At 40.3% G+C, this 12,164-nt stretch overlaps 1 protein-coding gene across 2 annotated transcripts in view; it reads right to left on the reverse strand.

Annotated features, from left to right (window-relative positions):
- The window catches only part of ctnnbl1 (catenin, beta like 1), an 86,467-nt gene that overhangs the window by 61,946 nt on the left and 12,357 nt on the right, over nucleotides 1–12,164 (reverse strand). The window contains exons 1-4 of one of the 2 annotated variants that reach the window (XM_046057516.1): nucleotides 10,373–10,475; nucleotides 9,939–10,078; nucleotides 7,033–7,130; nucleotides 2,209–2,302 (exon numbers count right to left, since the gene is read on the reverse strand). In XM_046057516.1, coding sequence (XP_045913472.1) covers nucleotides 2,209–2,302; nucleotides 7,033–7,130; nucleotides 9,939–10,078; nucleotides 10,373–10,446 — 406 coding nt within the window. In that variant the 5' untranslated portion in view covers nucleotides 10,447–10,475. Of the gene's footprint in view, nucleotides 1–2,208; nucleotides 2,303–7,032; nucleotides 7,131–9,938; nucleotides 10,079–10,372; nucleotides 10,476–12,164 lie in introns of those variants that run through there. The other variant, XM_046057517.1, reaches the window with a different exon arrangement.

The raw sequence follows: 12,164 nt of genomic DNA on the forward strand, positions 1-12,164 counted from the left end.
GGTCTCTCAGTCTAGTTCTGTAGGCTACACAATCATGGGGAAGACTGCTGACTTGACAACTGTCCAAAAGACGACCATTGACACCTTGCACAAGGAGGGTAAGACACAAAAGGTCATTGCTAAAGAGGCTGGCTGTTCACAGAGCTCTGTGTCCAAGCACACTAATAGAGAGGTGAAGGGAAGGAAAAGATGTGGTAGAAAAAAGTGTACAAGCAATAGGGATAACCGCACCCTGGAGAGGATTGTGAAACAAAACCCATTCTAAAATGTGGGGGAGATTCACAAAGAGTGGACTGCAGCTGGAGTCAGTGCTTCAAGAACAACCACGCACAGACGTATGCAAGACATGGGTTTCAGCTGTCGCATTCCTTGTGTCAAGCCACTCTTGAAAAAGACACAGCGTCAGAAGCGTCTCACCTGGGCTAAAGACAAAAAGGACTGGACTGCTGCTGAGTGGTCCAAAGTTATGTTCTCTGATGAAAGTACATTTTGCATTTCCTTTGGAAATCAAGGTCCCAGAGTCTGGAGGAAGAGAGGAGAGGCACAGAATCCACGTTGCTTGAAGTCCATTGTAAAGTTTCCACAGTCAGTGATGGTTTGGGGTGCCATGTCATCTGCTGGTGTTGGTCCACTGTGTTTTCTGAGGTCCAAGGTCAACATCCATCAGCCATTTACCAGGAAGTTTTAGAGCACTTCATGCTTCCTGCTGCTGACCAACTTTATGGAGATGCAGATTTCATTTTCCAACAGGACTTGGCACCTGCACACAGTGCCAAAGCTACGAGTACCTGGTTTAAGGACCATGGTATCCCTGTTCTTAATTGGCCAGCAAACTCGCCTGACCTTAACCCTACAGAAAATCTATGGGGTATTGTGAAGAGGAAGATGTGATACGCCAGACCCAACAATGCAGAAGAGCTGAAGGCCACTATCAGAGCAACCTGGGCTCTCATAACACCTGACCAGTGCCACAGATTTATCGACTCCATGCCACGCCGCATTGCTCTAGTAATTCAGGCAAAAGCCAACATTTCTGAAAATCCTTTTTTGTATTGGTCTTAAGTAATATTCTAAATTACGGAGATACTGAGTTTGGAATTTTAATTAGTTATCAGTTTTCACAATTAAATGAAATAAACATTTGAAATATATCAGTCTGTGTGTAATGAATGAATATAATATCCAAGTTTCACTTTTTGAATGGAATTACTGAAATAAATCAACTTTTTGATGATATTCTATTTATATGACCAGCACCTGTATTACCTTACATTATCTTTATCACCTGCACTCTGTTAATTTTATCCAATGCTACAGAAACGATTTCCTAACCACCTTCTGGCTCTATGATAAAGTGAGGAAACACTGCCCTTGAATTAATCTATTACTACATGATTGTCTACAACGAGGACCTGCAACTGTGTGTTAGATACTTGTTGAGCTCAGATTTAATCATTTATGACACGCCGACAGTAACTAGAGAGACACTAACTTACAGTTTAATCGCTCTTTAATGTTAGCGCTCCTCCGCAGATAAACACGGCATTAGCTTTGTGGCTAATTTAGCAACGGGCAGTATTATCTGCTGTTGGCGATGTTAGAAAATATTTAGAAGTAATAAATTAGAGAGTAATGAGAGGACCAGTCACTTGAACTGCCTAACTGTTTCAAAAATAAATCTACAATCATGTCTGTCAGCAGCGTAGCCTCCTCCGTAACATTAAGCACACTCCTGTGAGCATGGAGAGGGCAGTTAAAAACAGGAGTGTTATCATGTCTGGTCTCAGAATAGGAAATGTGATGAGGGCTATTTTTATTATTAATTAAGTCATGTAGTTGATGTGACAAAAGACCAACTCGCCGGGAACACTGACTGTGAGAGCTAACATGAGCTACTCACCGCAGCTTGGATGATCTATGCTGCCTTGTCGAAAAAATGCTACCGTAGCGCAAATCGACAGCAGAGACTATCAAGTCGCTCTGCCCTATTGAAAAATGCTACCTTATTTGTTCCCTTTTTCAATCCCATAAAGGTATATCTCTCACAGTATTATGACATCTTCTGTTTTTTGATTATATTATAACATTTCAGGGGTAGCGTATTCTGATAGACTAATATCGGCTGATAATATCTGCAAAACAACAAGTTGGGCTCTCAAACAGTGACTGAAGCATCATTGTTAGGGCCTTGGTGGTACATCTCCTTACCCAGCGTGTTATAGGTGCCATCAGCCTCCTCTTTCACCTGTTCATCAAGCCGCTCCATATTCTGCACCAGCAAGGCCACCACCTGACCCTCCAACTACAGACACAGAAAGATCAACATAAAGTCCAAGTCAGGAGGATTCTGACACATTTTTCCACTTGGCAAATACAAGTTCATCAGGGATGAAACCTTTCATTCCACTACATAGGTGCTATAAAACCTGTGAGTTTTCCCCTCACACAATATCCATTTTATCAGAGTTTATTGATCAGTGGGCAACTAAGACAGGTTGTATTACTCTTTAAATTTAACTACAGAGTTTCAGACATGAACTGCAAAGTTTTGCACTCAACAAAGCATCAGCCTTAGCAGAGGAAACTTGGTTTCTGTCTGAGCTTCTATGAACATGTCCAAGTATTCAGTCAAGTCAAGAATAGAAGCTCATAATCAAACAGAGCTTGTGCAGTGCAGACTGGCTGGATAAAAGTATTATTACAGACGAAGGAAGACAGACAGTCGACACAGATTTATGAGCCACAAGAGACCATTGTGGATAATTTTGATTCATCTTATCAAGGATACCACCTGGCCTTCTGGCATCAAGGACAAAGGAGCTGGAAGCAATACAGCAAAGAGGAGAGACAAATGGATTCAACCAACCCTTGCTGCCCTGAAACAGTTTCCTTTGGAAGTAGCTTTAAAAAAAAGACTGTGGTTTGTGTGCGCTCCATTTCATAGTAAATGGACTGCATTTCTATAATACCTTTATCCTGAGAGCGTTGCAAAGCCACCTGAGCTACTGTCTCGCCCACTATCACATACCAAGCCAATTCACAAACACACTTGAAGAGTGCAATTGTCTCTACAATTTTTCCTGTCAGATACTAACTAGCAGATAACAAAAAAAACCTTCAAAATGCATCAGAGAGAAATGTTTTTAAGGCATTATTCAAGGCTACAATGTAAATGTATTAGTAATTTTACAACGGTACAAAGGGTTGTATAATGAGATGAAGTTTGTATTTCCCTTTATGCTATTCATAAAACGCAATGTTATGTACAAAAATGATACAATTCTATACACTAGATGGGTGAATAAATAACAAGTCACAGAAAAAAAAAACTATTTCCACCTTTTTATTAGAATCTTATATTGCATTATTTCTACCAAAACATATTATGCTAACATGGAAAAGGAAATTAATTATTTTCAACTGTATTGCTATTGCAACGTCAGATGCTCTACTGTACTAATTACATGCATGAAATGCATTTTTGCATGAACATGTAGGTTAAACAATCTGCATACACAAACATTACACTATGTCTCTTATTTTCTGTGAAGGTCAATCCAGGTTATGGGTGCACCTCTAGAAGGTTGAAATTGTCTCAGTTTCAAAAATGTTAGGCTCACCAACTAGTGGTTATTGGTTAAAAAATGTTTCCCATAACACATCAGCCATAATATTGTAATTTCCTATACAGTATCTCACAAAAGTAAGTACACATCTCATATTTTTCTAAATATTTGATTATATTTTTTCATGTGACAACACTGAAGAAATGACACTAAACTACAATGTAAAGTAGTGAGTGTACAGCTTGTATAACAGTGTAAATTTGCTGTCCCCTCAAAATAACACTTTACACAGCCATTAGTGTCTAAACCACTGGCAACAAAAGTGAGTACACCCCTAAGTGAATAATGTATAAATTGGGCGCAATTAGCCATTTTCCCTCCCTGGTGTCATGTGACTCGTTAGTGTTACAAGGTCTCAGGTGTGAATGGGGAGCAGGTAGGGATGCACCGAAATGAAAATTCTTGGCCGAAGATAAAACCAAATATAATGAAAAGATTTGCCGAATACCGAACACCCAACAAGTACATTCACATTTTTCCCATTAATTTAGCCTTTTTTTACCATTGCATAAATTAAATAGTCAAAATATACTTTTTACTCAGTGTTTCCCCGCAGGATTTGGAGAGACTGCCATCAATCAACAATCCTGCGTTCAGGATCACGGGGGGCTGGAGCCAATCCCAGCTGACATCGAGCGAAAGGCCACACATAGACAAACAACCACTCACATTCACACCTAAGGACACTCCACACAGAAAGGCCTGGAACGACCAAGGTTCAAACCCACAACCTTCTTGCTGTGAGGGAACAGTGCTAACCACTGCACCACCGTGCTGCAAGTCCGACCCACTTTGATAAATAATGTTGTATGTGGTTCTCGTATCGCGTAACATGAAGACTTCATAGCCTCTCTTCAGGTAGGACTCTCATACTGCAACGCTTGTCTTTGTAAAGAGTTAAAATGACAGGATAAAGTTGTGAATCTGCCTGTCAGCTCTGGTCAGCTCGCACTGGTCCGTTTCAGTTACCTAAAGGCTTGAATACTTGTGCACTCCAAATGTAGGTGTGGCTCACTTAATCGCATTCTCATAAATGAGTGACAGAAACACTCAAAGCAGGTTGGACCATTTGTTGCCTTTTCTAAGAAGTCGGCCACAGATGGTGTGGATGTGGCACCTCATGGGAAAGAACTCTGAGGATCTAAAATAAAGAATTGTTGCTCTACATAAAGACGGCCTAGGCTATAAGAAGATTGCCAAAACCCTGAAACTGATCTGCAGCATCGTGGCCAAGACCATAGAGCGGTTCTACAGGACAGGTTCCACTCAGAACACGCCTCGCCATGGTCGACAAAAGAAGTCGAGTGCACATGCTCAGCATCATATCCAGAGGTTGTCTTTGGGAGACACACGTATGAGTGCTGCCAGAGGCCGGGGGTTCAGCCTCTCAGTGCTCAGACCATACGCCGCACACTGCATCTAATTGGTCTGCATGGATGTCGTCCCAGAAGGAAACCTCTTCTAAAGATGATGCACAAGAAAGCCTGCAAACAGTTTGCTGAAGACAAGCAGACTAAGGAAAAGAAGCTGAGGGTAAAGGTGATGGACTGGCCAAGCATGTCTCCAGACCTAAACCTTATTGAGCATCTGTGGGGCGTCCTCAAACAGAAGGTGGAGGAGAGCAAGGTCTCTAACATCCACCAGCTCCGTGATGTCGTCATGGAGGAGTGGAAGAGGACTCCTGTGGCAACCTGTGAAGCTGTGGTGAACTCCATGCTCAAGAGGGTTAAGGTAGTGCTGGAAAACAATGGTAGCCACACAAAATATTGACACTTTGGGCCCAATTTGGACATTTTCACTTAGGGGTGTGCTCGCTTTTGTTGCCAATGGTTTAGACATTAATGGCTGTGTGATGTGTTATTTTGAGGGGACAGCAAATTTACACTGTTATACAAGCTACACTCACTACTTTACATTGTAGCAAAGTGTCATTTCTTCAGTGTTGTCACATGAGATAAAAGATACACACCATATATTCAAATATTTACAAAAATGTGAAGGGTGTACTCATTTTGCGAGATACTGTATATCACTGTAATATCTTTTTCAAAGCAATACTGAATCAAAGAGAAAAATATGCAGCCAGGACTGAGACATCAGACAAAACATTAATTGTAGTGAGAAACAACTACCAATATCCCTGATGAATGCCAATGGGATGTAGTGTGGGGAAAGAACTTGGCACATTCAAGTCATTACATTTGATTACTCATAGTAATGGCCATGAAGGAGCAGGAGCGTACACGTCTTTCCTTTACAGAAAGGTATACCAGCACATTATTTGCCAGTATGCCAATGTCAACACACATAATAGGGTATAAAAAAATCATCCCTGGTTCCTAGACAGCACAAGGTTCAACAACAAAAAAAAAACAGGGGAAACAGGGGCTAAATGTACAGAGAAACAAAAAGAGAAGGGGCCCTATCTTACACCCGGCGCACAGCACAACGCAAGTGTCATTGCTACTTTCCAATCGACGCAGTTGTCATTTTCACACCTAGCACCCATGTTGTGTAAGTAACAAATGGACTTGCCCCCAATCTGTCCTCCCATGGGGGTGTTGGTCTTAAAATGAGGTGTGGTCAGGAGCACTGTTGGCAAATTGCATCATGAGGAAGCACAAAGCAATTGTGCCACTGACCAGCAAAAACCTGGTCTAAAGTCAATGGCGCAGTATTATCCCTATGCTATTGAAAGGGCTCCTTATTCAGATAGTAAGATGCTTCACATTAAGAGAGACACTGTGCGCATTTGACGCAGGAGGCACAGCAATGTTACTTCATTGATATTTTAAATCTCCTGACACTGGATGCACTGACAGCAGCCTCTCCAAGCATTAAAGTAAGGTACACGTAATGGATCATTGTCCTGCATAAAGTTATAAAATTACGGGCTTCTTGAAAACTGAGAGCTTCTTCCTGTACCACTGCTTGAAGAAAGTATCTTCCAGAAACTGGCAACAGCTTTGGGAGTTGAGTTTTAGTTTATCTGTAACCCGAAAAGGTCAAACTATCTCATCCTTAATGATTGTAGCCCATAACATTACCCCTCCTCCACCTCGCAGGCACCTATCTAGGCTATTTCAAGAGTGTGGCATCCGTCTGAACGTCATTTTTAAATTTTTGACTTTTCATTGTCAGTTAAATCTCTCTTTTTGGCCTATTTTACCTGAAGTAATGAAGCTGCATAATAATCATGCACACCTTGATATGAGGTGTCATTCACTTTCGCCACACCCCCCCTCATTACACCAATCGCCTGAAAATGATTAACTCCAATGAGCATTCCAGTTTATATGGTTTGGAGTTGGAAAATGTGCGTAGACGTAATTATTCATACAGAATACTTGCCTAATAATTGTACACGCAGTGTATCATCAAAGACTGATGTAAATCCAGAACTCACCAGAGCATCTATGAGTATCTCAGCACCCTCCTCGCTCTCGTGGAGTGTATCGATATCCGTCAGCTCCTGCAGCAGGTCCACCACTGCTATGGCGACATGTGGCTCAGGCTAAGGACAATACGCTTATGTTAAAAGAGTATTCAATCCATTTTAGCACTGCACTCCTATAACACAGTCAGACTCACGGAGCGCCGTTTAGGATCAAAATTGATGCAGCATTCTTCTTATTTGTGAAAACATGCCACCTACATTACCCACCAATGTAAGTCGACCACAAACCAACAGTTCTGTCGGAGAGTGTTTTATGCTACAGTGGCTAATATAGCCTGAAGCATCTAGCCTTGAGCTGAGATGAGGAGCAGGCTACAAAAGTCTGGTAAGCTCACTTCTTTCTAATGGTGTGTTCACACTGAAAGCGAATCCAGCGTTTCGCGCAGCTTGATTACATACAAAGCCAGTGTATAGATGCAAATTCATGAGAATTCGCTCCGGGTGGTGCGGAAGGTGGATCTGCTGCTTCGCTCCAGTTCAAATTTTTCAACTTGACCGAGAAATTCACATGATGCTATTGTTGCGAAAGCCTATCAGTGGTGAGATTGTCCGGATGTCACCAACGGCTTCAGAGTGTTGTTTGGAGAGTAGGGGTTGACCAATAATCGGCCTGGTCGATTATCGTGGCCGTGGTTAGCATTTTTCCAATAATCTGCATTGGTTATTTTAAAAACAGATTGCGATATAATTAATTAATAAAAAAAATGTACTCCTTTGGCTCCGATGCAGCCACTTCTGTCTGTCTCTACAGTCTGTACTCAGCACTCTGTGGGCTCGAGCAATGTCCACGAGTAATAGCCATTAACACTGAATATAGTGTGGAAGTAGCCAATAGAACGCGCAAGCCATCAAGCTGCCTCTCTGTCTGTAGCCTGTTTAATTTTGATGCTACGTACCTTCAAATTTAGCAAATCCTTGCAAACTCAGCTGTTTGTTGAGATAAATCAGCTCCTAACAGCAGCAGGGGGAGGAGAACAGGAGGGGTGCCATGGACTGATGTCTTCTTTTTAATCTTTACTCAGTATTGTGATGTCAGGGATATAGTTTATTTTATTTTACATGTTCCATTTGTTTCCAGTGAGATATAGATTTTATATAGTGACTTTGCTGCTGCCCTGAAAACAGTTATAATAAAATATTAAATTTTATTACTGTTCTGAATTTATTCTTTTTTTAAATAACATTTTTAAAAAGCACTTAAAGCACTTAAGCACTTTTAAAATACACTGAACAAAATATAAACAATTCATCATGAGCTGTACTCAAAGATTGAAAACTTTCTCTATTTACACAAGGCTTATTTCTCTCAAATATTGTTCACAAATCTGTCAAAATCTGTGTTAGTGAGCACTTCTCCTTTGCCGAGATAATCCATCCACCTCACAGATGTGGCATATCAAGATTCTGATCCGACAGCATGGGTATTGCACAGGTGGGCCTTAGGCTGGCCACAATAAAAGGCCACTCAAAAATGCTGACAGACCTGACAAAGCAAGAATTCATATTAGTGATGTGCGGATCGATCCTAAAGTATCGATATTTCTGATACCAACGTTTCCTGCTCTAGGATTGATACTCATATAAAAGGATTGATATCTAAACTCAGTCATTTGGAGTGAGTGTGTGTTTTATCATAAGTATCTTACTGTCACCAGGATGGTCTAATTATAGTCGGTTGATAGGAACTACTTTTCCTTCCACCTGTCAAAGTCATGCTTGAGCTAAGGCTCTGTGACGAAGCTTCTTTGAAGTGAGCCGCTGCAGCCCTTTACATTTCCCGCGATTGAATAATGACTATGACAAACTGTAAAAGCAGTCAAGTCTGGCTGTATTTTAGCTGTGAAGGTAATAATGACGCTTTGTGTGCAAAGACAGTGAAATGAGCTACTTTGAAACACTGCAAACTTCGCTAAACATCTGAGATTAAGTCAAAATAATAGGATGATGTTATGAAGCGGCAGTGCTGAGCAGGATATTTACATTACAATTAAAGAATATGACAGTAGTTTGATGTCTTCTCATTATGCAGCTATTATTTTGAATTGGTAAGGCTATAGCCTACTCCTTATTTCTCTCATAAATACAGAAACGGAAGAGGGAGGTCACATTAAACTAGAAATAAAATATGTATTGGTATCGGCAATACCAGCGTGGGTATTACTTGGTATTGGATCGGATAGGGATTAAGTAGTATTGCACATCACTAATTCATGTCTAAATAATCGGCATCATATTGTAGTTATTTCGGCATCACTTTGATCTGTTAATTGCAATTAAATCACACTACTTTGGATTCATTCAGCTGTAGTAATCGTGGGTTGTGTTTATTCGCTTATAGCGTTGTGTATGAACAGTTGGCCGTTGTCCAGTGATAAAAGCCGTAAAGCGATTAAATTCGCATCGTATGTGAACACACCATAACGCCACACCCGCAGACCTTTTGTATTTTAGAACTTGTAGTCTTCAGCCCCACCAACGCTGACTCAAGTGACATCACGTGAGGACTTTTTTTTTTTGTTTGTTTTCTTACAAATGCAGTAGTACTAGTACTACAAATGCAGAAGTGAATTGTTGGGAGCTCAGGTGTCCTCATTGTTTTAAGTTGTTAGTGATTGCTTATAGTTTTGTTGTTTTTTGGTTTTATGCATTTATTTAAATTTTCCTCTGTTCCCTGTTTTTAGCAACTGATAATACATTGTTGGTTTTAGTCATTTCAAAAGGATTTCTTGACAGTACAAAAAAAAAAAAGAACATCACCAGAATTATCGTTTAAAGACCAATGTTAAATTCTATATACAGGATGAATGGATTAAATAGGACAAACAGTCTGAATCAATCTATACATGAAAGGATATCAGTGTTTTCATGACTGAGGAGGCCCAGCAGTGAGTGGACGGCATTAAGCTCCACCAGCAGGTGGTAGAGATCTGGCATTGTGGCAATCACATGCATTTCCTGGATAATGTCGTTCAGATCCAACTCAGACTCCATGAACCTAGTTTAAAAGTAGCAAGACATTTTGGTTAGCATGTTAGCCTACTATGTTAACATTAATCTCAAAGTGCAGTACAGGAATTCAGTCAGATATCCTGTCAGTACTGCTGCCTTTCATTTCATTTTGGTGATAGTGGACACACAATATAAATATACCAGAAAATGGGTTAAGCATTTGAGAAGTCCATCTGAAATTTGGCTTAATTCGCATACACTATGTCAGTTCTTAAAATTTGTTTTAATTAAATCATCATATATAACAAAGTGAGCAAAACACAGTCAGTAACAGGCTTACTTCTCTGGGTTGTCCGGAAACTTAATCCTCAGTTCCTGATTTTTGTACGACCTTTTCTCAAAGGTCAGGATCATTTTCTTCACTGAACTCTCATCCACTGGCTCTGCCTGTTTGATTAGTAGCAAATGGAAGTAGAAAGGAGGAAAACATTATAAAGGGGAGGGGGAAAAAAGCCTTTTATTGATGCAACTGTAGCAATAACATTTACATTTACTCATTTGGCAGACGCTTTTATCCAAAGCGACTTACATTTGAACAAAGAGACATCAGGGTCACCGTAATTATGTGAGTGGAGTAGCTAGAAGTTTTATACAATCAGAGGGGATGTGAGTGCATTTCACTGGAAAGGGAATGTGTTTGACCTCCTGCAGGCTTAAAAGCCTATAAAGTGTCGGACAGATAATAACAGGTTAGGAAATTACAATTTTCTGACATTATGGAACAGTGCAGCACTTTGCTCTGAGTAGTTCTTGACACAGTGAATACTTGAAATGGCTGCAGTGTCAGATAAAAAGAACAGGATAATAGACGTGTAGTTTTCTAATGCACTGCATTTATAGCAACATTACTACTGACACCGGGTTCTTTTTTTCTGAAGACAGTCACACTTTCCAGGGGCCGGTATCCCAAAGCTATTTTAGGCTGGTCTATAGTGTTAGTCAGTCTTTTTTTGTGAAACAGTCTAATTTGCATTAGACTAGTCTATGAGCATATTTTAGACTAGTCTAAGTTACCTTATTCTATGTAACCACCATTATCTTTGTAAAACCGGGCCCTGGTCCAGACATTTCTCATGGGTTTCCTTTCTACATCCATGGTACTGTGCTAGTGTTGTGGTACTTCAGGTCTGGACTCAACTTGCAATCAGTGAACACAGATGACTAACTTAGGTTCAGGCCTAAATAATCCATTCTACATTTAAACTTGGGTTGTGATCACATTGTCTTTAATTACATTCAAACTGCATAGCTGATATGTATTAAATTTTTTTCACAGATTCAAATATTGATCACTTGGAATTTGTCTTTCATTTGCATTTTTGTGAGAACAGAATAGCGCCTTTCTAGTCTTTTCGACCACTCAAAGCGCTTTTACACTACATCTGCATTCACCATTCACACACATTCAATTCGGGGTTCAGTATCTTGCCCAAGGACACTTCGACATGCAGCTTGGGGGAGCCGGGATTGAACCGCCGACCTTACGATTAACGGCCAACCCACTCTATCTCCTGAGCCACAGCCGCCGTCTTTATTTATATAAAGGGAAACAAAAAAATTCAGCTGGCAGGTGACAATTCACTAATATAAAAATATAACAGAATATAATGCAGTAATCAGCAGCTTGCTTTTTTGGACAATGCACATTTGTTTCTTCTATATTTCAATTGTGTTACGTTTTGTTATTGTGCAAGTAAGTAAATCTCAAAGCATTTTCATTTGTTACTTAACATTTCTTGGTGCAACCTTTTATTCAAAACATTTTTAACAAATGCATAAACCATTCTTTAACTGTACTGCTCAACTCAACTTTAACTGTTCAACTTTATTTTGAAAGCAATTAGTTGGCAGTTTCTCTCACTTTGCTTTCTTTCTTTTTGGTACCTTGATATCCCTTTGCTGGGGACAGACATGTCACAAGGAACGTTGATACTCCAGCATCAGTCGTCACTCTGCTCGATTAGTGCATTTAGAGAGAATTCTAGTGCGGGGCGGACTAAAGCATTTTGCGTCTATACGAAGGGGTGAGAGAGGCCCCAAAGCCTCTAAGCCTTTGATTTTTGGGGGGGGGG

The sequence above is a fragment of the Micropterus dolomieu genome, linkage group LG08 (genome assembly GCF_021292245.1).
Source record: "Micropterus dolomieu isolate WLL.071019.BEF.003 ecotype Adirondacks linkage group LG08, ASM2129224v1, whole genome shotgun sequence".
Classification (NCBI taxonomy): Eukaryota; Metazoa; Chordata; class Actinopteri; order Centrarchiformes; family Centrarchidae; genus Micropterus; species Micropterus dolomieu.